Source organism: Rhinolophus sinicus, chromosome 15, assembly GCF_057876585.1.
Source record: "Rhinolophus sinicus isolate RSI-liver-muscle chromosome 15, RSI-T2T, whole genome shotgun sequence".
In the NCBI taxonomy this organism is placed as follows: domain Eukaryota; kingdom Metazoa; phylum Chordata; class Mammalia; order Chiroptera; family Rhinolophidae; genus Rhinolophus; species Rhinolophus sinicus.
Window position 1 is genome coordinate 90,549,557 of NC_142515.1, and position 27,318 is coordinate 90,576,874.

General features: G+C 41.6%; 2 protein-coding genes across 4 annotated transcripts in view; both read left to right on the forward strand.

Moving 5' to 3' along the window:
* PIWIL2 (piwi like RNA-mediated gene silencing 2) overlaps positions 1-11,800 on the forward strand; it is a 68,994-nt gene extending 57,194 nt beyond the window's left edge. Inside the window, exons 20-22 of one of the 2 annotated variants that reach the window (XM_019714439.3) lie at positions 7,947-8,200; positions 8,696-8,803; positions 9,968-11,800. In XM_019714439.3, the coding sequence (XP_019569998.3) occupies positions 7,947-8,200; positions 8,696-8,803; positions 9,968-10,124 (519 nt within the window). In that variant the 3' untranslated portion in view covers positions 10,125-11,800. The remainder of the gene's footprint in view (positions 1-7,946; positions 8,201-8,695; positions 8,804-9,967) is intronic. The other variant, XM_074338244.2, reaches the window with a different exon arrangement.
* Positions 11,801-18,298: 6,498 nt separating this feature from the next.
* SLC39A14 (solute carrier family 39 member 14) overlaps positions 18,299-27,318 on the forward strand; it is a 40,740-nt gene continuing 31,720 nt past the window's right edge. For both annotated transcript variants that reach the window (XM_019714451.3, XM_019714462.3), the window contains exon 1: positions 18,299-18,457. The gene's annotated coding sequence lies outside the window, so the exon portion shown is untranslated. The remainder of the gene's footprint in view (positions 18,458-27,318) is intronic.

Below are 27,318 nucleotides of genomic sequence, written 5' to 3' on the forward strand. Positions count from 1 at the left end.
AAACAAAACAAAAAACCAAGCTCATAGATACAGAGAACAGATTGGTGGTTGGTTTCCAGAGGCCAGCAATGCAGACATGGGTGAAGGGGTTCAAAAGGAACAAACTTCAATTATAAAATAAGTCATAAGGATGTAATGTGCAGTATGGCAACTATGGTTAATACTGCATTGCATATTTGAAAGTTGCTAAGAGTAGATCTTAAAAGTTTTCATCACAAAAAAATTGTAACTGTGTGGTGACACATTGTGGTGGTCATTTCACAACATACACAAATATTGAATGATTATGTTGTACACCTGAAACTAATGTCAATGACACCTCAATAAAAAAGTAAGAAAAATAAACTCAGTACATGTTAATAACATAAATAACATTTTTAATTAAACATGACTACTTCCAAAATGTTCAGTGCAAAGAGTGCCATTGTTTTACATTTCTGTAGCTGGCTTTAATGTTTGGGTTAGCAAAACAAGTAAATACTCTACATTTAGTCTGTGGCAATGTCACACATTTACACTCTGGAAAATTTTACTGTACATTTGTGAGAGAATGAGAGTGAACAAGGCAAATAATGCAGTAGTATTATAAAAGTAGTTTTGACCTTGTGTGTCTCAGAGACCCCTGGGGGGGAAGGATGGGACCCCAGCGCACATATGGGGAACCACCGCTCTAGTCCATAGCATTCATCTCAGCTCCTAGCCCACATCTCCAGCTGCCTGCTTGGCCTCCCCACTTGGATGTCTCATGAGCCACTAAAACCTAACATGTGAGTCTGAGTACTGGTGTTTCCTTCCACTCAAGTGTGAAAATCAAAACCAAACTGTATTTTTGACTTAGCTTTATCCCTCATGATGAGTAATCACCAGATGTTGAAAGTTCATCTGTTATTTGGCTTGGGCTTTAAGATGATTGAACTCAGTTCTGGTTAATTCAGCCCCTGTTGGTGCCAGTGTTGCTCTGGCTGCGGCTGTGAATAATGACTCCATAGGGCTAAACTTGTCATGATTAGTGTTTGACCCTAGAGCAGGAAGGGAGTGGATCCAGGTCTTGCCTTTGGCATCAGAAGTAGCAGGCAGCTGTAGGATGTGTAAGAGTAGAGGCTCTTGCTGCTTTTTAGTTCCACTTTCACTTCCCTCCTAGCAGAATTGGGAAGAGATTGGGGTGGCGAGTTAACTTGAACAAGTAATTATTGTTTTGGGGGATGTTCCAGACTTCAGCCTGCCCTTCCTGCATCCACAATTGCTGATGGCTTGCCTGGTCTTTTCTTTTTTTTAAATATATACAACGTAAATTTTACCATCTTAACCATTTTTAAGTATACAGTTCAGTGGTATTAAGTACATTTATAATGTGCATCATCACCACTATCCATCTCCATAATTATTTTCATCTTGCAAAATTGAAACTCTATCCCCATTAAACAATGACTCCCCATTCTCCCCTCCCCTGGGCCACATTCTAGTTTGTCTTTCTGATTTTGACTGCTCTCGGTATCTTATATAAGTGGAATCATACAGTGTTTGTCTTTTTGTGACTGGCTTATTTCACTTAGCATAATATCCTCGAAGTTCATCCATGTTGTAGTAAGTTGTGGAATTTCCTCCTAAGGCTGAATAATATTCCATGGTATGTATATATCACATTTTCTGTATCTGTTCATCTGTTGATGGATACTTGGGTTGCTTTCCACATTTTAGCTGTTGTGAATAATGCTGCTATGAACATGGGTGTACCAATATCTTTTTGAGATTCTGCTTTCAGTTTTTTAGGGTGGATATCCACAACTGGAATTGCTTGATCCTCTTGTTAAATCTATTTTTAATTTTTTGAGGAACTGCTTTCTAGAGTAGTTGTACCATTTTACATTCTCACCGTGTACAAGGATCCCAATTTCCCCACATCTTTGTCAACACTTGTTTTCTGGGTTGGGTTTTTTGTTTGGGTTTTTTATTTTAGCTATCCTAATAGGTGTGAGGTGGTATCTCACTGTAGTTTTGATTTGCATTTCCCTAATGAGTCTCCCTTCAATTCTGTGAGTTTTTGCTTCATATATTTTTATTTTGATGGTCTGTCATTAGCTGTGTAATTATTACATCTTGCAGTATTGAACCTTTTATTAATGTATAATGTATCTGTCTCTTATGACCATTTTTGATTTAGAGTCTATTTTATCTGATACTAACATAGCCATCCCTGCTCTCTTTTTATTACTATTTAATGGAATATCTTTTTCCATTCTTGCATATTCAATCTATTTGTGTCTTTGGATTTAAGTGAGTCTCTTGTAGACAGCATATAGTTGGATCATATGTTTTTATCCATTCTGCCAATCTCTGTCTTTTTATTAGACTGTTTAGTCCATTTACATTTGTAGTAATTGCTGATAAAGAGGGACTTCTGTCATTTTGCTATTTGTTTTCTATATGCCCTATGGATTTTTTTTTCTGTTCCTCATTTACTGTATTACTGTCTTCTTTTATGCTCAGTTGATTTTTTGTAGTGAAACTTTCAAATTTCTTTTTCATTTCCTTTTGTGTATGTTCAATAGCTATTTTCTTTATGGTTACTATGGGGATTACATTTAACGTCCTAAAGTTAAAATACTCTAATTTGACTTTATAGCAGCTTAACTTCAGTAACATACAAAAACTGTCCTCCTTTATAAGTCTTTCCCTACCCCCTTCAGCTGTTAGGTCACAAAATTACATCTTTATACATCATGTGCCCCAAAACATAAACTAATCATTGTTTTAAATGCATTTGTCTCTTAGATTATGTGAAAAAACAAGATTTATTGTTATAAACCAAAGTTACAATAATACTAGGTTTTAGACTAAATTTTTTCTTTAAATATGCAATCTCTTAAATCATGTAGAAAACAAAAAATATAGTAAACAAACCATTGTTAGAGTAATACTGATTTTATAATTGTCTGCGTTTTTTGCCTGATTGAGATCTTTATTTCTCTATACAGCTTCATGTTACAGTGTAGCATTCTTTCATTTCATCCTTGAGGGCATGTCCATTGGTAACAAACTCACTCAGCTTTTGTTTATCTGGGAAGGTCTTAATTTCTTCTTGACTTTTGAAGGAATGCTTTGCCAGATGAGTTTTGGATGGATTTTTTTCCTTTAGCACTTTGTATCAGCACATTACATTCTGGCCCCCAAAGTTTCTGATGAACAGTCTGCTGATAATCTTATTGAGGATAGATCCCTTGTATGTGATGATTTGCTTTTATCTTGCTGCTTTCACGATTCTTTGTCTTCAGCTTTTGAAAATTTGATTATAATGTATCTTGGTGTGCGTCTCTTTAAATTCATCTTACTTAGAGTTCATTGAGCTTCTTGAATGTTTATATTACTGTCTTTCATCAAATTTAGAAAGTTTTCAGCCATTATTCAAATATTCTCCCTACGTCTTTCTTTCTTCTCCTTCTGGGACTCCCACGATGTGTATGTTGGTTCGCTGACTGTTGTCCTACAGGTCTCTTAGGCTCTTTTTTTTTTTCCTCCAAATCTTTTTTCTCTCTTCCTCAGACTTGGTAATTTCCATTGTCCTCTCTTCACGTTAACTGGTTCTTTCTTCTGTCCACTTAAATCTACCTTTGACTTTGGCTAGTGAATTTTTTATTTCAGTTACTGTGCTTTTCAGCTCCCAAATTTCTTTTTGGTTATTTTTCAGGTTTTCTCTTCATTGATAGTTCCATTGTTTCACACATTATTTACTTTCTCTATATCTTCTTTTAGTTCTTTGTGCATCTTTAAGATGGTTGTTTTAAAGTCTTTGGCTAGTATGTGTCTGCCATCAGATCTTTTTCAGCGACAGTTTCTGTTGATTTAATTTTTCCTCTGAATGAGCTATATTTTTCTGTGTTTTTTTTTTTCTTTTTTGTATGCCTTATGACTTTTTGGTGAAAATGACATTTTAATCCAATAATGTGCTAACTCTGGAAATCAGATTCTTCTCCTTCCCCAGGGTTTGCTGGTTTTTTGTTATTGTTTTTGTTTTTTGATTGTTGTAGGCTATATCTGTGCTGGGGCTCAGCCTGCAGTATAAATTTAAGGTCTTCTCAGGTCTTTCCCTGGGCATGAGTGGTTACTTTCTAATTTCCCCTCACATATGCAGTTGTTTTTTAAATGTTCTTGTCTTTAATGTCTGACTCCCAAGAGGAAACGGGAAAAAATGAACGGGGGCATGGAGGAATCGCATCAGCCTGTTAGAGCTACTGGAAGTCACTTCAGTTGGGGGGGGAAGTGCAACACCAATGTCCCCCAGACTCTGCACTTCCATAATCAGAAGCAGCAACTGGCAGTCAGAGCACAGATCCTAATATTTGTAGGACAGGGTCCTGAAATGTGGCTGAGGGTGGGGGGTAGGGAACTGCTATTGTGCTAAGAGCTGGTATTAATATTAATATTAGCTGTCCAAGTCTTCCCTTGGATGTTGCAAGCCCTCAACAGACTCCCGAGTTCCAAAATAGTTGCATCAGACAGATTCTGCCAGTGCACTTGTTATCTAGGTGGGGAGACAGATTCCTGGTGCTTCCTACTGGGCCATTTCCCTAGAGTCCCGTCTATCTGGCCTCTTGTTGACCTGATAAACTTTCTCAGACCTCAGACCTCCTCTTCCTGCTGCCCACACTCACTCCTGGCATTTGTCCCTTGGAAGCTTCAGAAATTCACCGCTCAGCTGTGAAGCCTTCTCCTTTTTGGAGATCAGTTTGTCAAGGCTTGCTGTAGCTACTGGTCTTTAATAGTCCCATATATATGTGTGGTTTTTACATTATTTTGATTTTTCTGGTGTTAACATGGGAATGAAACTTCTCTATGTCTTTTGACATCCTGAACTGGAAGTGATCTCCTAATATTCATTTGTAATCATCTTCAGTCTGTTTTGTAGATTGTTGCCGGAGGAATCTTCTAAACATGGGCCTGATCACAGAGGTTGGTCTTCAGTCATTTACTTCAGCCTTGTCCGGCCACAGTCTAGGTGTTTGCCTCTGCTCTACCTGGGTCCTTCTATCCTTCTATGCTGACTGAACTGTCTGCTGATTCTTTCATCACGCCTTTTCCTGAGGTGTAATGTTCACTTCTCCCTCCAGAGAACAAACGTCATACACTTCTCTGTTCTCCGAGCATTTTACTGATACCTTAATTATGTTATTTATAATGTATTGAGAGCATTTGCTTTATGTCTCTGTCTCCCAGTTCTAATTTGAGTTCCGTGAATATTTGGATGGTATTGAAATAATTTTCTAAATTTTTGAGACAGGCACAGTGGCTTATATCTACTCGACATTAAATGTGTGTTCTGTCAATGAATGAAGCCACACATTAAAAAAAAAAAAATCTCAGGCTTTTAGCAGATATTTATTTTCTACTTGACCCTTGCATTGTACCCAGTACTAGGGATACCAAGCCAGACAAGCACAACCCTGCTTTCAAGGCACTCATTAATTTGTTGTTTCGTGTACAGAAGTACTTTAATAACACACAGTACATTTAACATTTATGTATCAGTATTGTGATTTGTCACATGTCCTGACCCCTCCTTAGAGCATGGTTTTATCATTTATGAAGTGATGAAAATGGATGAGAGAACCTAAAAAAGTTACCATTGTTGACTGTTACTAGATGTTTAAGCTCCTTGATAACAGGAATCACATCTTTCACTTCTCCTGGAAGCTTACATAGTATAGAGTATAGTCCTCATGTTCAGTGGTTCGTTAGCAAATTTTAAATGAAGAGGTGATGTCAGTGAATACTTCCAATGAATTGGATTCCATTTTTCATTCCATTGATCTTATGTCCCTTCTGTTAATGTAGCTCAGTCTCAATTTAGTGTACCACTTTAAATTATATGTATGTGTAGACACACACACACACACACCGTGCCAAAAAAATGTATACACATTTTAAGAAAGGAAAAAACTGTATTAAAATTCTGATACTATATACCGATAATAAAAGATGAATACAAGTCATGTGTATATGTTTTTTTGGCACACCTGGTATATTTACTTTATCCCTCTTAACAACCCTGAGAAGGAGGTATAAGGGGGTCCTTTGTCTCCATTTTTCAACTGAGGAAATTGAGTCTTCATGATTATAACTGAAGAGCTGCAGAGTTGGACTTAGTCCTAGGTTGCCTGGTCCTAGATCCAGAGTGCTTCCTCTGTCTCCCCGTCTGTGAAATGAGGATTTCTTCCGTGTCTCAGTGCTGTGGTGGTGCTTACCTTTTTGACACAGCATATCAGTTAGGGGTCTTTGGGGAATCACAGGCCTGTGCTAACGTTAGTGAAAGGGGAGTTGATTGATAGGATCATGGAAAGTCTCAGGAGTGATGAAAAGGTTGAGCGTTAAGCTGGGAATGCACAGGAGCCAGGGTAGCTCCTGGAGGTCCAGAAGCAGGGACACGAAGAAGTACCACATCAGAGGGACCAAACTCCAAGTGATTTTCATTCTCTGCTCAAGATTCAGAGCAAGGGAGGAATGTCGGTGTGGCTTGAGTCATCTCCCTGTTCTTTGGTTAGTGCAGTGGTCCTCATCTGGGGGCAGTTTTGTCTTCTCAGTGGGCAGTGTCTAAAGACATTTTGGGTTATCATTTGGGGAAATTGCTACTGGCATCTAGTGGGTAGAGGCCCAAATGCTGTTAAATATCCTGTAGTGACAAGAATGGACTAGATGAACTAGACCTAACAAAGAATTATCCAGTCCCACGTGTCAGGTGAACTAGACCTAGCAAAGAATTATCCAGTCCCACGTGTCAGGTTGAGAAAGCCTAGATTAGGGGAAGGTACCTCAATTAATAGTCTCACCAGGCTCTCTTGCAGGAGGCTGGAAGAAACTCGATGCTCTGACCAAAAAAGGTGGAATAGATGTTAGACAGCCAAAAGCAACACAGAAACAGAAAAGGTGCTACCAACTGGGGCAGGAAATCTAATCTTGGAATATGAAGATCAATTACATGTCTGTAAATGTAGTATTTGAGGTTTCTCTCAGAAAAAAAGGAATGGAACATTTATAAAATATTTGAAATTATGAACTTAAGCTGCCAAAATGTCTAGGTGATTATTTTAAGAAAGGGTCCTTTGAAATGAAACTTAAATTTTCACATAAAGTACGTAACATATAGAGAATGTATAGTATGTACATATTTAATTCAGTGATAATTTAGGTTTTGTGAACAAAACTCTAGAATGAGCTACACTCAACTATAATCAAACTGTCACTTAACTGTGAATTAAACTAAAATAGTTTTCAGAGAACTTCTAGTTTAAAATGGAACATCTTATTCTCTAACTGTTGAAGTTGAACATGACTAGAACATAATTATATTCTCTAAATGGGGAAAAAAATATTCTTTAAACTGATTTAAGCCAGCATTTAATTTGCTTTGGATCCGTGGACAGTTTACCATGACTGTTTGCTAATTACTTAGTTATAGTAAAAATGTTTCACATTATACCTGATTGTAGGATAATATTTAGTAAAGGACCCTTTCACTTGTTTGCAACTTTGGGTGTTGCTGGTACATAAAATTGTGAGGATGGCCCATTAGTGGGATGTGTGGTCTGTGTTAGAATTTCTCTAACAGCTCACCTTGTTCTTGGCCTAGACAGTAATTAGTATTAAATCCAAGTAGAAGAAGATTGATTTAGCCCATAATTTTCCTCCCATTCCTTCTGACTTTGTTCACACTGAATATGACCCATATGCGTATGACTCATAACTTGTTTGTTTTGCTTTCATATTTTATAAAACCTTTGCTGTACCAGGCCTGTTTCACTACCCTGAGGAAGTGTAAAAATGACAAGAAGCTTTTTCCCCCTTGCTCTTCTGACATGGTGGCTTTGGGCCCAGTGGTGTTCTGAGCAGGCCTCTCACTGCCCGTGCTCGTTAGTCCCAGGGCTCCACGCTCACCTCAGTAGGTGTCATTTCAGGTGAACCACTGTCTCCCAGAGAAGATTGTGGTGTACCGTGATGGAGTGTCTGACGGCCAGCTAAAGACAGTTGCCAACTATGAGATTCCTCAGCTACAGAAGTGTTTTGAAGCTTTTGAGAATTATCAGCCCAAGATGGTGGTATTCGTAGTTCAGAAGAAAATCAGCATCAATCTGTACCTGGCCGCCACTGAGTATTTTGTGACTCCCTCCCCTGGGACTGTGGTAGATCATACAATAACAAGCTGTGAGTGGTAAGTGGACAAAACATGACATTTCAGCAAGAATAGGTTGCAGAGGTTATCCATTCCCTGGATATTGGACTGGGTAGGTTGGGGAGATGTGGAATGGAATCCTCAGAGTTTACTGTTAAAAAATAAAGCTTAAAAAACTATCAGGAAAAAAAAATAAAGTTTTTACTTCTTAAGTATAAAATATTGAACATACCTTCTTCCCCCTGAGCTCATACATGCTTAACGTTCTGCACCCAAAAATGGTAGTTCCTATCACCATTCTTGAACAGCCTGTAGAGTCAGAAGACCTGAGTTCTAATCATGGTTTGGTCTCTGTGTGTGTTGAACCAAAGGTGGAAAAAATCTTGGAGATCATTGTAACTCCTTCACCTAAGGTGAAGCTTCACCTAAGGTGTAGCTCCTTAGGTGAAGGAGCTACAATGATCTCCAAGATTTTTTCCACCTTTGTGTGGCCAAATCCAAACATATCATTATTTTGTCCTTTTTCTTTATTAGGGTGGACTTCTACCTTCTGGCCCATCATGTACGGCAGGGTTGTGGCCTTCCTACCCATTATGTGTGTGTTCTCAACACTGCAAACCTGAGCCCTGATCATATGCAGAGGTGAGCTGACCAGTAACTCACTCTTTCTCACTTGAAATAATTCTGGACAGTTAACTAAGGTGAAGTCACTGTCCACCCCCAGGGATATTTACTCCTTGAGTTTCTTTATGTCTTTTATGACAATGGTATTTTTTTGAGAAGCGATTGGTAATCCTTGTACATTAAAATTACTCAAAGAGCTTTAAAAACAATACTGATGTCCAGGAGTTACCCCCAACCATTCTGAGGCATTTGTATTTTAAAAAACTGCTCTGGGGCCGGCCCGGTGGCTCAGGTGGTTAGAGCTCCATGCTCCTAACTCCAAAGGCTGCCGGTTCGATTCCCACATGGGCCAGTGGGCTCTCAACCACAAGGTTGCCGGTTCAGCTCCTCGAGTTCCGCAAGGGATGGTGGGCTCCGCCCCCTGCAACTAAGATTGAACAGGGCACCTTGAGCTGAGCTGCCACTGAGCTCCCGGATGGCTCAGTTGGTTGGAGCGTGTCCTCTCAACCACATGGTTGCCGGTTTCGACTCCCGCAAGGGATGGTGGGCTGTGCCCCCTGCAACTAGAAAATGGCGACTGGACCTGGAGCTGAGCTGCGCCCTCCTCAACTAAGACTGAAAGGACAACAACTTGAAGCTGAACAGCACCCTCCACAACTAAGATTGAAAGGACAACAACTTGACTTGGAAAAAAAGTCAATAGTACACACTGTTCCCCAATCAAGTCCTGTTCCCCTTCCCCAGCAAAATCTTTGAAAACAAAACAACAACAAAAAAACTGCTCTGGATGATTTTGATATCCAACCTGATTTGAGACCCAAAGCCCTTAAGATCAGATTATATCAATACTTTGCTGGGGTATTTATCCTTCTGCTGGCTATTCTTGAGGCAAAACAAAAGAACGTGTTTTCCTTATTTTGATATAAAAATAGGGGGGGGCACCTAAAGTGAGGGAATTTACCCATGTCCTCCTAGCTTACAAATGGTGGTGGCAATAGAAACAATTCCACTTCAAAATAATGATTCCCAAAAGTTGCATCATGTAAAAATAAATAAATAAAAGTTGCATCACATATTCCTTAATCCCCTAGTTTGCTGGAAAATATGCACCCGCAAGTACATAATCTTCCCCAAATTGAAGGTGAAGGGTCATAAGGTTCATCTTTTCTTCTTGGCCCGCAGGTTGACTTTCAAACTATGCCACATGTACTGGAATTGGCCTGGTACCATCAGAGTTCCAGCTCCTTGCAAGTATGCCCACAAGCTAGCTTTCCTGTCAGGACAAATCTTGCATCATGAACCAGCCATCCAGCTGTGCGAGAGTCTGTTCTTTCTGTGACTGGACAACCAGGATATGGACTGAATAGAGAAATTAGACTTCTGGACTCGGCTGTGACTCATGCAGGATCAACATAGACTGAAGGGACTTTTGTGTTCATGTTTCCCTTGCAACAACCCAGTAGAATAAGATATATTTTTTTCCTTTATTTCTATTAAACATAGTATCACCAAGAAGCAAGTTCCATTCTAAGTATTACATCAGCTGGAAATTGCCTTGTTGCCTTTGTAGAGCAAATGGGGGTGACACTGCTGCTGTGTAGATGGAGTGGGTGAATTGGGGGAATCTTGAAGAGCCAGCAAAACCAGCAGGCGCTGTAGAAACCTACAGAAGCTGAAATTACACCTAGAAGCTCTGCTTACTAAGCAGTTCTCCCTTCTGGTGTCAGAAGTGATAATGAATGAAGTCACTGCACATTTTTTAAAGTAGAGAGTTACTTTATTTGAGCAACTGGGAAAAGTAATAAAAAGGCATGTAAGGCAAAAATTTTTCAAGATACTACTATTGCTGGCAAGTGTGAAAGACGTAGTAAAACCAACTGGTGGTATAGTCAGGCCCTTACTGACCTAATCTCCAGGAATTGAGTTTCTGACACCTGTGACTTGAGCTGACTTTGAAAGGGGCATTTATTTCTCCCTTTGCCTCCTGAGAAAGGCCAGATAAAGTTTTTCTGTTTATTTCAATTACTTTACAGTAGACCATGTTGATTTCCCTCCTCCCCTCCCACATGCACAGACACCCTTACTCTTTATTACTACTGATCTGTAGTAAGTTTCAGGTTTAAAATCAAGAATCAGAATACGTGAAATTCAACAGCAAGGAAGGTTTATGATGGGATGTGAGTTTTTCTTGAACCTTTCTCCCAGGTGTGTGTCCTTCTCTTCTGTTGATATGTTTGTGATTGAATCTCTCATTTCCCTTGCTCAATAACTTCTTCCTGGCTATTGGGTCATCTTGTTAGGAATTTTTCTGAATCCAGGTTAAGATTTCCAGAAGTTGGCTTTGGAAAACATGACACTCCTGCCAAAGTCCACACATTTCAGCATTTCAATTTAGAAAGTTATCACTATGCCTGTGGGTTGCAGTGTTTTGGGAAGCACTGTTTTTTGTGTTCACTTCCCCCCGTTTTAAAATCTTCCAGTCCCTTCAGGGTAACTTCAGTCTTACCTCGCTTCAACTGGGTTTTAAAAACCAGTTTTATTTAACCTTTTCAAAATTTTATTTATTTATTTATGTATTTATATATTTATTTATTTATTTATATTTTGGCTTGGTGGCAGGGAAGGGACGAAGCAGAAATTCCATTTTATGTGACAGTGTGTGAGAAGAGAAACTTGAACTGGAAACTCCTCAGAAGAAGAAAAGCAGGCAAGGTGTCAGTTTGTCGCAGTGTCCAGCAGAGGTTGAGGAGCTCTAGGTGTTGATGGTCCTCATGTGCACTCTGGTTTCCCTGGGATGCGGGCGGTAGGGCGAGGCAAAGACCTGGAATTTTAAAACCACTGAATCAAACCAATTGGAGCATAGGTCTCTGGCTTAACAGATCACTTTTCTGATTCTCTTTGGAAGCATTTTGAATTTCTCTTTGGAAGTTGTATTTCCTAATAACTCACTTTCTCTTATATAATCAGAAAAGGCAAATACTTGAATATTATACAAAAGTTTCTTGGGCTTTTTATTCCTGGTTTTCTTGGGTTGTTTCAGTCTTACTGTGAAATGATCGGGTCACCAGGTGGTAAATAAATAAAAACAAATTTGTATAAATGTGCAGTTGTGTTTGAAATAGTGTTGTTGATACATTGATACAGGTTTTTCCTTTACAGAGCTGTAATACTTCAATTATTAGTTTGTTACTAGAATTATTAATTTGTTACTTGGCATGCAAGGTGCAGCTCCAGTATTAGTAGCCAGGTAATTTCACTGTGACTTGGGTAGTAAGATTTCTTAGAAAAGACACTAACAGCCTTACTTCTGGAACAGAGTAGGCACTTGTGTGTATGTGTGTGTTTGTCTTGTTTTTTAAATCTCTTTTCCCATCAGACAGTTTCTATTAGTCTTACATGAGACCAGCTCCCAACGGTGGCCCTCCCCCTCCTCTTTTTCTAATGCTTGCTCTTCTTTGCATGTACTTCATGGTGTATCTATAACCTTTAAAAATACCTTCCCAAAGCACTCTGGCTGCTTGCTTCATCACTACAGTCCATTCTACTTATTTAGAAACTCCTTAAATGATAACAGTGCTTCATTTATATGCACTATCCAACTTAAACTTCTTAAATGATGCAGAGCTTTTCAAACTCAGTCTATAGAAAGAACCTAATTTCTATATAGTGCTACAGGGCCATTTTTTTAATGGTATGAAAAAGAAAGTAGTTTTACAAATGACTACCTCTTTATACTGGCAATGTTAAAATTTGTGCCTGAAATTTCTCAGTGATTTGGGATTATTGGAGAAGACCCTGTTTTCTCTTTGTGGCTCTATTGCCAGCTTTATCTGGGTGTCTTAGTAACTTTTCCAGTCTGGACTTTCTTTATTTTTTTAAAAGAGGAAAATCAAGAGGATGAGAAAATAAGCCACAGACTGGGAGAAAATATTTGCAAAAGATATATCTGATAAAGGACTCTTACCCAAAATATACAAAGACTCAACAATAATAAAATAGACTCATTAAAAATTGGGCCAAAGACCTGAACAGACATCCCACACCAAAGAAAATATACAGTTGGCAAATAAACATGAACAGATACTCAACATCATAAGCCATTAGAGAATTACAAATTAAAATTAGATAACCAGTACACACCTGTTAGAACGGCCAAAATCCAAAACACTGACACCAAATGCTGGCGAGGATGTGGAGCAATGAAACTTCATTCATTGATGGTGGGAATGCAAAATGGTACAGTCACTTTGGCAATTTCTTACAAAACTAAACATACTCTTACCAATAAAGTACAGCAACATACTCCTTGGTATTGTGCCCAAATGAGTTGAAAACTTATGTCCACACAAAAACCTGCATACAGATGTTTATAGCAGCTTTATCCATAATTGCCAACACTTGGAAGCAACCAAGATGCCCTTCAGTAGGTGAATGCATAAATAAATGGGGGTACATCCAGACCATGGAATATTATTCAGTGCTACAAAGAAATGAGCTATGAAGCCATAAAAAGACATAGAGGAAACTTAATTGCATGTTCCTAAGTAAAAGAAGCCAATCTGAGAAAGCTACATACTGTGTGAGTCCAACTACATGACGTTGTGGAAAAGGCAAAACTAGAGACAGTAAAAAGATCAGGGTTTAGGGGAAAGGAACGATGAACAGGCAGAACACAGAAGATTGCTAGGGCAAGAAAACTATTCTGTAGAATATTGTAATGGTGGATACATGTCATTACACGTTTGTCCAAACCCATAGGATGTGAAAGACAAGCATGAACCCTGAGGTAAAAACTATGGACTTGGGGTGATAAGGATGTGTCAGTGGAGGTTCCTCAGTTGTAACAAATACACCACTGTGGTGGGGGTTATTGATAGTGGGGGAGGCTGTGTGTATACAGGAAATCTCCACTTTCTGTGCAGTTCTGCTGTGAACCTAAACCTGCTCTAAAAATAGCTATTTTTTAAATGAGTAAACAAGGGAGACTTCTGAAAACATGGCACACTGAGCTGACCAACTGACAAATGTTGGCCACAATAGGAAAGTTTTTTTTTTGTTAAGTAGCTGAATTTGGGGGACATGGAATAAGGGAAACAAGGAAGGAAAGAAAATATCGAGGTACAAGAAAGGGCAGCCAGAGTGGTGATAGTTGGTGACAACACAGCTCCCAGGGTTATGGACAAAATGCAGGAGCACTGAAGCTTTTCATCCCAGGAAAGGATAGAAGAAGTGGCCTCAGACCCTGTGAGATGCACAATAGCTGGAGTGAAGTGTCCTGGATGAAGAGAGCTGGAGCCTGGGAGGGGAGTAGAGAGTCCCTGCCAACCATCTTGGGGCAGCAGTAAGGAAACTCAAAGGTAAAAAGGCATTGACGAGAAATCCCTAAGCCTGGGCCTCATACAGGTATTTGTAGTCCATATTTCTATGACTGGCATGTAGAAGGACCACAAGCTGAAAAATTACCACAAAGACTGGCCCAGACTGGTTAGAGCCCTGAAACCTGCAGAAGCAAATACTAAGTCAATAGGATTGCAGCACAGAGAGGTGTAAATGGGAACAGTGGAAAAGAAGAGAGGAGAGAATCAGAAGGTCCAACATTTGCCTAATAGGAGTTCCTGCAAGTTAAAATAGAATGAGTGACACAATATGGAAGACGTAAAGACAGAATTTTCCAGAATTAGAAACAAATATGAATCCTCTACCTGAAGAAATTCATTGAAGATAAAAGAAAATCGCACTCCTGTATGTATCAGAGTGAAACTCTGGAACACCAAAGACCGAGAATCTTAAAAACAACCAGAGGTGAAAGAGATTGCTTACAAAGAAAGGTCATCAAACCAGCAACAGACTAGCATAACCCACAAAAGATGCTTAGGACAAAAGGAAAAAGAACTTCATGCAACATCAAGTTGGAATTCTTTTCCTAGCTAAACGTGAGTTCAAAAGTGAGGACAAAGGTAATATTTCCTAATAAAGACCAGAGCAGAAATTAATGAAATAGAGAATAGGAAAACAATAGAGAAAAATCAGCAACACCAAAAATTAGTTATTTGAAAAGATTGACAAAATAGGCAAACCTTTAGCTAGATTGGCCAAGGGGGGTGGGGGAAGACTCATTACTAAAAACAGGAATGAAAGGGGACTATTGATCTTACAGAAATAAAAAGGACTATAAGGGAATAAAATGAACAATTAAATGCCAACAATTTAGGTATCTCAGATGAATAAATAGGTATAAATAGGAAATAATTTAGGTATCTAGGATAAATTCCTAGAGATAACTTGCTACTGAACTAAGCATTACTTTTCCCAATTGACTACATCTGCCGAAACCGTCAGAGGAGAACAGAAACGATAGAGGCGTCTAAAGGTGTTCTAACTCATTTGGCTGATGGACTGTGGGGTGCTGGTCCTTGGACCTGATTTTGGGTAAACTAGAACCTTCACATTTCCTCTGATCCTCTTAAATTCATTAAACCATACCGAAACAGAAAACTCACTTTTCCCCTTAAAAGTAGAGAAACCTGATCATTGATTTCTCTCTCCTGTCTCTCTCCAGCTGGCCCTATAACTGGGGAGTGGAAAGAGGGGTCTTTGCCCCAGCCTGCTGATAAGTTAGTTGCCTACCTTGTTGACACAAACCATGAAGGAGGTTTGATTTTCTGAGTCCATAGTCCCACCCTATATACAGTCAGAGCTGGGGAACTCAGTTCTCTGGCTTCTTTCCCAAGGCTATTCCACTCCCTTCAGCTATAGGAAATCTGTCTACATGTCTTTTTGCAGGTAGCTGTGGTAGCTTGCCAGAAGGGAAATAGCAGTCACAAAAATGTCAGATTTTTGTGTTTAGTTCCCTTAAACACTGCCTGATGTCAAACTTAGTGAGCTGGCTGATTCATTAATCCAACAAATATTTGTTGAGAATCTGTTAGGTGCAAGATGTTATGTTAGCAAATGCAGTTCTATACAGAAATCTTTGATAATCGAGACAGATTAAAGTCTAATGATGTTAGGGATAGAAATGTAATAATTTTAAGGGGAAAATGCGAGTACCGTAAACCATATAAAATGTTTTAATGCTGTGAATTATGACTCAATGGGTCATGAAATCAATTTTGTGTGTTTGTTGCCACTTTAAAAAAAATTGAAATAGAATATAAAATATCAGTATATTGCATGTACTAAGAAAGTTGTGTAAAATTTTTGTTTGCTATATTTCTTGTACTGGAGTTGCAGTGTAAATATTTTTTAATGTCAACAAAAATTGAAAGGGCAGATCAAATATGCCTCAGAAGAATCAAGAAGCTTTCTGAAGGGAGGTGGCTTTGAAGAGTTAGAATTTTGACAAGTGGAAATGGGGTAATACTAAGGTGGTGCAAAAGTAATTGGGGTTTTTGCAATTATTTTTAACCTTTTAAACCGCAATTACTTTTGCACGAACCTATTAAGAGCAAGAAAGAGCATACTAGCTAGAGAAAATGATGGAATTGGGATCCCACTGGCATTAGATGTGAAAGAACTAACTACTCAACAACAAGGAGGATGGACTTGGTCAGGGCATATGTACAGGATTTTGTGTGGGGGTGGATATGGAGAGTTCATCACCTTTTGATTTCAAGCTGTGTTAATAATTAATTGTATTCCCCTAATGGGTTACTGATAGCTTATCAGCTTTGGTGGACTTTGGCAGCTCTACCCTTCCTCTGGTTGCAAACAAGTGAGAATGCTGTGATAGGCACTGTGGTGGGTGTCTTGCCCTGCCTCCCCTTCTGTCTCTGACAGGTGGTTTATTTTCCTGTGTGTAGTATTGATACCTGGCCTGGAAAAGCCATGGGATTGCTTTTAGACCTCAGTTTTCAGAAGAGAGTCACACCCTTTGTAATACGTATTTATGGCCTTCGTACTTTTCAGAGCTCTCTGTGTTAGAAGCATGCTTGTTTTACTTAATCTCTGGTGAGTTTCTCATTCCTTTCCCCAAATTTAAGGACAGGAAGGAGTGGTACGGACTGGACCATTTCTGACAGCCCCATTGGAGATGGGATTAAGAATCCCAAATGGATGACATAATGTCTGAAAAATACTCCGCGTTTAACCAAGAAAGACAAATATAAAGGGTTATTACAAAGATGACGGCGCTCCGAGGGAAATTCTGCAAGAGATACTATTACTTTGAAATCACTTGGAAAATGTAACATCACCCCACCCCTTACTCAACTGGAGCGCTGTAATTGCAGGGTGAGAATAATTGAATTTTAGAAAAAGCCAGGGCCCAGCTAGTCTGTCTCTTCAAGTGTGGCATAAACAATTTACCCGTTCTGGCATTGCTTCAGTGCTTTTTCTCTTTTTTTCTCTCTACCCGTTCCTGAGGGACAAGCTGCCATCCAGCCCCGGATTCTTCCTACCACCTGCTCTAGGGATTGTCTGCTCTGTTCCCCATTAGCACTGCCATCTGGGTGTCTCCCTAGGACCTGCAGAGTGGGGAGTGGTCCCCATTCCCTGTGGAAATGCACAGACACAGTGCCAGCTGGGCACTAACCTTTGAACTAGAAGAGGGACATGAGCACTAACTGGCTACACTTCTGTCAGAAGGCCCTTCTTTTGGGTCCCCTAGACCCAGGTGGCCGCTGGCTTAGCTGTAGAGGAAATAATCATGATGTCCAGCAGACTAGAACAATGGGAGTTTAATGGGTGGCTTATTTTCTCAAGAAATTTGCATTTCCGAGTCCTGATATCCACCTCAATAGGACTATCCCACATCAAAGAGACTGCTAGGACACTCCTCACACAAAAATTAACATTGTCCCAAGCTTTCGGTTAAGAAATCTGGCTCCTTAGAGAGCCTGATCATTTGAGGGCGTGGTGTGACATCTAGCTCGAAAAGTGAGAGTAGTACGGTTTATTTGGCACGTGTACAGGAAATTTTTGTTCTTTTGGCTGGTGGGAAAATGCAGAAGAAACATCTTTGGTGCGTCCCTTTTTGGGGGTACATTTCAGAACTGAATTGGGGAAGGAAGAGAGAAGTTTTTTACATTAATCAGAATTCTTAAAATATATACATACGTACTGGTCAAGTGAGTAGCCAGTCCTACTCCTGAGGGTTGGAGGCCAGGTTGCTAGTTTCCCACGTAAGAGGGGGAAAGGTCTTAATGGGAGGTTTCCAGAAGAAGGAGGAGCCTGTGGGGCCTCTGTGAATGAAGGATGGAATTCAAGCGATTAGAAGAGGAAGCCGACTAAGCTAGATGTGAGCTAGGACTCGGTGAGCTAGGGTCTCAGATTGGGGCCCCGAGGCGCAGAAGAGCGCTGGCTCACCCGGAAAGCCCTGGGCAAGCCAACCGCGGGTCCAGGTCTAGCGGGCAGCCGACCGGTAGTTCCCGCAAGTACCCCTCCCGCTGGCGGGGGCCCCACGTGGCAGGCCCGGGGGAGCGCAGGGACGGGCGGGGGCGGGGCCGAGGTCGGGGGCGGGGCGAGGCTGACGCGCAGGGTATATAGTCGAGCATGCGCGGCGTGGCGGGGACGGACGCAGGCAAGGGGGAGAGGGCACGCGTTTTGCCTGCGCGGACGTCGGGACAGAGCTGCTGCCGCCGCTACCGCTACCTCAGCCGTTGCAGCTACTGGCCGCCCGTGGGCCTGGCTTGTGAGATTGCGCGGACCTGGTGGTGTCCGCCCCAGCTTCAGGTGAGGGGCTGAGGGCGTGCGATCGGGGCCGCGCCGTGCCCCAGGGATGCGGCAGCGCGCGGAGGAGCAGTGCGCCTCCGGGCTCGGGTCACTGGGTGGGGGTGGGGGCCCGGCTGCGCGTACTACCGGGAGCCCCGCCGCGGTCCCCGAAACCTCGGGCTGGACCGGGGAGTCGCTCCGGAGAGCCCGCACACGGGCCCAGACCCTGCAAGGAGGCGACACCTGCCTGCGGTGCCACGATGGGGTTACTAGGAGAGGGAAGGCAGGTCGCAGCTGCGGTCCGTTGGGCTGTAGAGCGCGGGATGTGGGAGCCAGAGAAGGTACCCAGAACGTGGAAAGCTGCACTGCAAGGCTGAGGGAGGCTTCCTGGAGCCCATAGACGCGAGGACAGAAAAAGCGGAGAATAGTTGGGCAAATCCGGTGGGCAGCTCGTGGGGCGGCCCGAATGGAGCACTGGTGTCCCTCCCGACTTCGCTTTCCAAGAGTTGTGGCCCCTACCCCACCCCACGCAGACCACCTCCCCAGCTGAAGAAATGCCCCCAAATCTTCCGGCTGGCCGGTAGCAGGAGACGCAGAGTGGCAAAGGAGGGACTAAGCTAACCCCGACCAAGCTTGCCCGGTGGGTATGGCTTTTTAGCTATTTTTGGTCGGTACCGACCAATTTAGGTGGTCTGGTTTAGGCTGCCCTCTCTTGGTGGATTAGGGCAATAGATCAAAATAGTCATCCAAGCAGTTTCACCATGTGATCCTGAGGTCCAGTTAAGCCAAGAAAATGTCCTCAGCTTGTGGCTACATTTTTGAGGATCTAGTGTCTGCCGGGGCCCGGGTGTTCAAGAGGACTGTGAACATGATTTGGTGAGGGGCCAAAGGAAGCACGGAGGAAGGAGCAGCTTTGACCTGACCCTTCCTCTTGGAGTCACCCTTGGCTTGGGTTTGTCTTCAGTCACTCTTCGCTAGGAACCTCGGGCCACTTGGGTAGGCCGCTCGGAAGTGGTGTTGATAACGTGTCATGGGGGCTGACTTGGCTACCCTCGCCTCTGTCCCAGGGCTGCTCCTCACTTGCCCTACGACCTTGGGAAGGGGTCAGTGCTTGCTGAGGTCAGATTGGATCTCTGGTCTCTTAATCGTTAATCCTTACCTCTTAAAACAAGAGCCATAAAAACTGGGAGGAGCTTGGTGAAGCAAGAGAAAGAATGTCCAGAATCATATCTTTTAGCAGCTGTAATTAAAAACCCCATATTCCATTCCCTGTTGGATGCTCAGAGGTGAGTCTTCCATGCATTGTGTGGTAGCCAAGAGATAGACCAGTGAGTGCGCCTCTTCCTGCCATTGGTTTGCAGGTATGATGAGGGAGCACCAAACACAGAATGAGTGACCTTGTCATTTAGGCAAGAAGAATCAGAATTGTGGGCTGCTTGAGATACCAGAGCTCCGGTGACTCGCCATTCATCCCTCATACGTAAATGCACAGGGCCTGGTCTGTGATTGGCTCTGCACTGGCGACCACAGGTGCAAAGAGAGAAAGAGGTCCTGCTCCTACACACTCTTGTTGGTCAGAAAGAACATCCATATGTGAAGAATGAGGTAGAGCAAGAGAGGTCCCACTGTTGTGTTTCATCTAGTAGAGGTGGTGTGTGTACAGTGGCAGGAGGATGCCTGGCTTTTGAGCCAGAGGAAGTTGTGTTCAAATCTGCATCCATCACTGTCCAGCAGGGAGAAATTCTTAACCTCTGTGGGCCTGTTCTCACCACTGTGCAGCATATTGTGTTTCCGCCTAGAACACAGAGGTCTCCTCCTCCTCCTCCTCCTTTGGGTAGGCCTCTTTGCTGTGGCCTGCCAGGGATGGCCCCACAGATTCACTGGGCAAAGGGAAAAGAGATTTTTGTTCCACTGTTAGTTTCGGGAGCTACTCTGATTTCTTCAGGTAATGGAAACACTCCTTTTCTGGGCTGGTTATAGGCAAGGAGGACTAAGTATGTATGTATGTGACTCTGTGTGTGTTTGTGTGTGCGTGTATGGACCAGTCACTGGACTGGTTCTGATTTCAAACCCTTACCACCTTCTTCCTCTTTGCTCTTTTCCTGCTCACAGCCCACTCAGTTCCAGGAGGAACCATGTCCATGTCCAATATTTACAGGATCTTGGGATCTAAGTAGTAGTGCTGGGAATTGATTGTATATGTCAGGGAATTGGGGCCTTCTCCCCACTCTGCCAAAATAATTCAGCCTGTGTGTACTTGATGTCTGAAGGAAGTATTTTGAAGAAAATGCATAGGTATTTTGTAGAACCACACACGACAGCATGTTGAACTCAGGGACTTTGGGAAGCTTTGAGTCTAGCCCCCCTGTGTTTTACAACTAAAAAAACTGGATTTAAAGAGGTTAACGGGTGTCACCAAGTCACATTGCTTGCTAATGGCCAAGAGACTTACGGTGCAAACCAGAGAAAGTTTCCATTTTTATTCGTAAATGTGATGTAATTGCTAATAATTCTAGTCTTTTCCTTGAAAAACGTGAAGAGGAAGGAGGCAGTTGTCCCTGTGCTTATTTGGATGGGGGTCTTTCCCTGTGGGGAGAGAAATTTCTTCTGGAGGAGTTCTGTACTTTTTTCTCTTTCCAGACTCCCTGGGGACAAGGGAGGTTGGGGAGTGGGGTGAGGAAGGGTCATGCTCTGGGGCCCCAGCCAGGACTCACTAGGTGTCTAGAGAGGACTTCTCTGACCTTGAGGCTGATGGACTGGCAGAATGCCGGCAGATAAGGAGTCCAGAGTCTTCTGCCAGACATGGGCCTCAAGCCCTCCCAGGGGACAAACAGGCCAGTCTCATGACAAGGCCTCCAAGTCTCAGCTGCCTGTCTCCCCCCATCCTTACTATGATCACTGAGGCTTCCAGAGGGGACCCTTTGTTGGACCCATCTGAGGTCCAGACGCAGAGCCCCCTGTCGGCCCTCCTATAACAATGGGAAGAAGGGCAGCCACAGAATCTGCCTAGAAAGAGAGCTTGGCATGACCAGCCATGGGAAACCAAATTCCCTGCCTTGGAAACTCGAGATCCAAATGCTGTGTTCCCAGGCCTCCTTACCTTTCTCCATCATCAGGCCCAGGAGAGTCCTGGGTTTGACAGAATGAGAAGGTGACCATCATTGATGACCGTTGGGTCCCTACAGGCTCTTCAGCACTAGGTAGTTAATAAAAAGCGTCAGCCAAAAGTTTGGAATAAAATTTTAAAAAAAATCCAGGTTTTAAACAATTCATTTTACCTTAAAAACATGTGCATGTATTTTTATTTGCCAAAACGTTGATTTAAGGCCAGGGGCCTTATCTTTGATCTCTAGGTTCCTTCACGAGACTTGAAAATTGTTTGTATATAAAAATCACACCACATGTATCACCTGCAATTTCTCATTTCCTTTGTTTTAAAGTTTTTTCACTGGGCTATATATTCACATAGCTCAAAAGTCAAAAAGATAAAAAAATAGTTTTAAAAAGTGGCACACATGTGTACACTCAGTATACAGTGAAACAGCTTACCCCTGGCCCCCTTTTTTACAAATGCTGCAAGTTAGTGTTTTAGGCGCATTGTTTAGCATCTTTTTCCACTTAGCAACTACATTCCATCTTTACATATCAGCACACAGAATACTTTTAGCTTCCTTTTATTATAGCTGCATATTATTCTAGAATATGGAAGTACAGTAAATTTTTAACAACATATGTTGCTTCCCTCTCTCCCCCACCTTGGGTGGTTTCCAGTATTTTGTCATTAGACAGAGCTGCAGTAGAAAACTAGACAAATGGCATTTTGTACATGTGTGTGACTACAGAAGAAATTCTCAGAAGTGGAATTACTGGGTAAAAGAATTTATACATCTGTTGATTTTAATTAAAAAAAGAAATCAAGAGTTTAAAAGACATTTACAAACCAATCCACGTGCAGAATCCTGCTTTTTAAATTCACACACCTAATTTAATCTTTTAATTTTTTCATTTGTAATACATTTTTCTAAGGAGCAATAATTAAACTTTTGGATCCTAGGATTCCTTAATACTGTCTTTTGCTTATGTGACTATACCTATTGATATTTATCACGTTAAAAATGAAAACAAACTTAAAAATAGTTATTCATTTCAAATAAAAATAAGGTCATTGCATATTAACATAAAACATTTTTATGAAAAATAACTTTTCCAAAATAAAAGTTTTTGCATTTTTGCAGATCTTCAGGATTTCAAAATAATGATTAGATAATAAATTATGATAGGCATTATGTAAGTTTGATGGTAAATAGTTGCAATCCTGAGAACAGTTAATCTCTGAAAACATATTTATACTCTAAACTTCTACCTTAGAAATTTCTAGAAAACTCAAAGTCTATACAGCACACATTATCACACTTCCTGTAGCTTCTGAAAAATGAGAGTGAGAAAGCTTTTAACATCTTAATATTGTAATAAAAATAGTTTTTACTTTGCAGACCTCCTGAAATGGTCTGTCACCCATGTGTCATCTAAGACCACAATTTCAGAATTGCTGTTCTAGAGCATTTAGCTTAATTTTGTAGAAATCAAAAGTTTCTGCATTTATATTTCAGTGACTATTTAATTAAATTTTAATCCTAAAATTTAAAAAAAAATAGAAGTGGCATAAAGAGGTTTGGGAATAGGCTCAAAAGACTCTTGGTAAGTGAATCTTCAGCTGGTGACAGCCCAGGGGCCTGTGTGCTGCAGGGAGGTACGTGCAGGAGGGATAGAGGGGATTGGCTAGGCCTGTGGAACTCAGCTAAGAGACTTCCACTCCATGAAGACAGGCAGAACACTGTCTTTTCCAAAGATGCATGTATAATTTGGAGGTGAGTTGATTACACACAGAAAGTTAATATGCTATCATGCGGCATTTGTTAAGCTCCACTGAGTGCAACAGACACTTGAGGCCAGAGGAAGGTGAGGGGGGTGGGGGCCAAGAGGTATCTGGGAACGCTTCCTGGAAGTGGAATGAAGCCAAGTTTTGAAAGCTAAGAAGAAAGGAGAGGGAAGAGAGGGTCCTGACAAAGACAGTTGTGTGAAGAACGACACAAAGAGGTGTATTCCTGGGGCAGGGTGGTCAGCAGAGGCCAGAGTGGCTGGTAGAGGGAGAAGTGATGTGGCTAGAAATGTAGGTGGGGTCCAGCAGTTTTGAAGGGCTCTGGGGTCTAAGGTACATGATATTCTCTGTTTCCGTATCAAGGGCTGCTGCTCTTAGCAGCCCTCTAGTATCTTGGAGTCCAGCCTGCTCTTCCCTGGAACAACTCCATGGTACCACATCTACCTCCTTTGTACCAGTCCACTTACTCCAGCCTCCTGCCTGTTTGCACTTGATGTCTGAAGAAAGTATTAGGAAGAAAATGCTTAGGTAGCAAATGCTCTGGTGATCAAAGTAATGCATACTTACTATAAAGGAGAGTATAAAGAAGCGTGGGAGAAAAAGTCTGATCCTTCAACCCCGAGGCAACCTCTGTTAATGTACTCACCCTTTTATTTTAAACTTTTATTTTGGACTATTTTAGACTTAAAGTTGTTTTATACATATATACATATGTGTATATATGTGTGTATGTGTGTGTGTGTGTGTGTATATATATATATATATATACATACATACATACACATATATACATACAGCAGAGAGCCTTTTTCTCCTTCACCCATAGGACAGTTACCAAGAACAGGAAGTCAACATTGGCACACTGTTAGCTAAACGACAGGCCTTATTTAGATTTCACCAACATTTTCACAAATACACTTTTTCTGTTCCAGGATCTGATCTGCAATCCCACTTTGTATTTAGTTACTATTTCTCCTTAGTCTCTTCCCAGTCTCTCTTTCTTAGAATGAAGTCATGCATGTTTTGGCAAGACTATCACAAAAACGATGTTGCATCCTGTCCAGCGCATATCAAGGCATTCAGGATGCCACATATGTCCTATTACTGGTGGTGTTTTCATGGATCACTTGGTTAAATTGGTGTCCGTTGGACTTCCATACTGGAAAAGTGACTCTCCCACGCTGAATCCTTCTCGTGCTTCAAATCCCTTCTGCCGGGAGGAACCTGTCCCTTTTAAGGGCTCACCTGATTCATTTTGACCCATACAGGATAATTTCCCTATGTTAAGGTCAACTAAATTAGTCATGTAACACCGGCAAAATCCCTTTTGCGAGGTAATATAACACAATAACAGGAGGGATATCTCATATTTACAGGTTCTGCCCACACAAGGGCGAGGGTCAGTGTGGGTCATCTTAGAATTCTGCCAGCCATAGCAAGAGCCTCGGATAAAAGTGATTGGGCCTTATTAATTAAAGCACCAACGTATTTGTTTCCTAGGGCTGCCATAAAAAATCGTCACAAACTTGGTGGCTCAAAACACTAGAAGTGTACTCTCACAGTGCTAGAGGCCAGAAGTCCAAAATCAAGGTGTCAGCAGGGCTGTGCTCCCTCCAAAGGCTCTAGGAGAGAATCCTTCGGCCTCTTCCACCTTTTGGTGGCTCCAGATGTTCCTTGGCTTGGGGCCCCATCACTGATCTCTGCCTCTGTCTTCAGGTGTCTGTGTCCAAATCTCCCTCTCCTTTCTCATGTAAAGATACCAGCTATTGGATGTAGGATCCGCCCTAAATCCAGGATGACCTCATCTCGAGATCCTTAACTAATTATACCTGCAAAGACCCTATTTCCAAATAAGGTCACATTCTGCAGTTTTGAGTGGACATGGATTTGGGGGGATATTATTCAACTCCCTACACTCAGGGTGGGAGAAAATATCCTTTGTAAACTTTGGTTCACAGACTGCAAAAGAAAGGGAGATTTCTTTTTACATCTAGGATAAAAAGCAGCCCTGACTGTTGTTGAGCCCAGGGCCCAGCCTCAGGCTGCCTGCTGCCTTCATGTTGACACAGATCTGAGAACCGAGTGGGTATAAATTATAAAGCTGGCTTCAGAGGACCTACAGTCTTAGGATGCAGACACTTGGCAATACCAACAACTTGCCTCTGCAAGGAGCTCTCATTGAGTGTGTTTCCTTGCAGGCTGCACAGGGCAGAGATGGTGGTACCCATATGCAGGAAAGGGGCAACTGACTTCAAAGAGTTGAAATAAATCACAGGATGTCGTAGGTGGTCCGTGTCTAGTCCAGCAGTCCTGAAATGTCAGGCTTGTGCCCCAAGCAAGAGCGAGGTTGATGTATCAGAACTAGATGTACAGATACTGATCTCACCCAGGAAGGTCTAAGGTGAAGCCCTGCCGGCTGGGGCGGCCAGGTTAGGGAGCCAGGCACACATGTCCAGTATAGGGCAGATTAGGACTGGAATCCACCTCCAGACTCTAACTGAAGATCTTTCAAAAGGGGAGGGACAAGTCATCCTTAATTCCTAATTGGACTCAAAAATTAACTTTCTTCTAAAGTATTACATGTTCATTATATTTAGAAAATACAGATGAATAAAAAGATAAGTTACCATTAAACCCACCACCAAGAGATAACAGTTATATATTTTTAGTTTTTTTCTGTGAATGTATACATTTTAAGGAAAGGTGATCTGCTATAAAATTTTGTAAGCTTTTTTTTTTCCACTTAACATATGAACAGCTTTCCATGTCATTCTTCTCCCAAATAACTAGCATTTATTGAGCAATTACTGTGTACCAGGCACTGTAATTATTTATATTCAGTATTTCATTTAATTTTCTGAACGGCTCTGAGGGACTGTCAGTAGCTTTGTTTCTCTATATGAGGAAAATAAGTCTCGTTGGAATTGTGACCTGACCTAAGCCTTGAAGCTAGTAAATGCAGACTCAGGATTCACATTGGGGTCTGTCTCGCCGAGACCCTAAACTCTTCATCTCTGTACTCAAACTACAGATTTTATTAATTACATGGATTATCTTACTTTAGCAATCCCCTTCTATTGTACATTTAGATTGCGTGCAGTTTGTCACTGTTATGAGCACTGAGAGAATGCAAGCTCCGTGAGGGTGGGGATTTTTGTCTGTTTTGTTCGTTGCTGTGTTCCCTGACACTCGATAGGTAAATTGTTGTTGGGCGTACGAGTCCATAGTTCCTTAAAGCCCAATACCCCCATTCAAGGTCATTTCCTTAAGGATGAATTCCCAAAGTGAAGTATGGGGACTTGACAGGATGACTTTCAAAGTTGTTTTCTGAAAAAGTAAGTGTACGAGGATAATCAGAAACAGTTTCAGAAAGAAAGTAGTGAAGTTGGACTTGTTTCCCCAAAAAAAAATAATAAAGAAAAAAATAAAATGTGACATTGGCACAAGATCGATACATGGAACAAAATGGAAACGTCTAAAAATTGACCTCAATATGTGTAGGAATTCAGCAAACAGTAATGGTATTTTTCTTACTAATTGTGTGATTTGGGGCAAGACAGCCTCAGTCCTGGTCCTTATCTGTGATTGGGGTGATACCCTACTTCCTCAATTTTAAGATGCTTTTTGTTGTTTTTAATGTTCCTGAAATAGGGAGGTGTCTCATTGATGTATACAGATGATGCAGTGTGTATTTCTACTCCGAAAAGCTGCCACTGATACTTTACAATTCAGGAAGTACTGTAGACTATATCTTATAAGGTTGAGAATATTCAATGAGATAATGAAAACAAACTGCTTAGCACAATGCCTGGCAGACAACAGTGAATCCTAGCAATTCCTATCAAATTAAAGACGAAAGGATGATGGATGAGTTACAGGGGTGTTTAGATGCACATAACAGCGTCCAGCCAGATCGCATGTAAAGCATCTGCCTTTTAGCCATGGGAGGCCTAGGTTCCTGCTCAGTGATGCCTGTAGGAACCCAGGCTCTCTCCAGCGTATC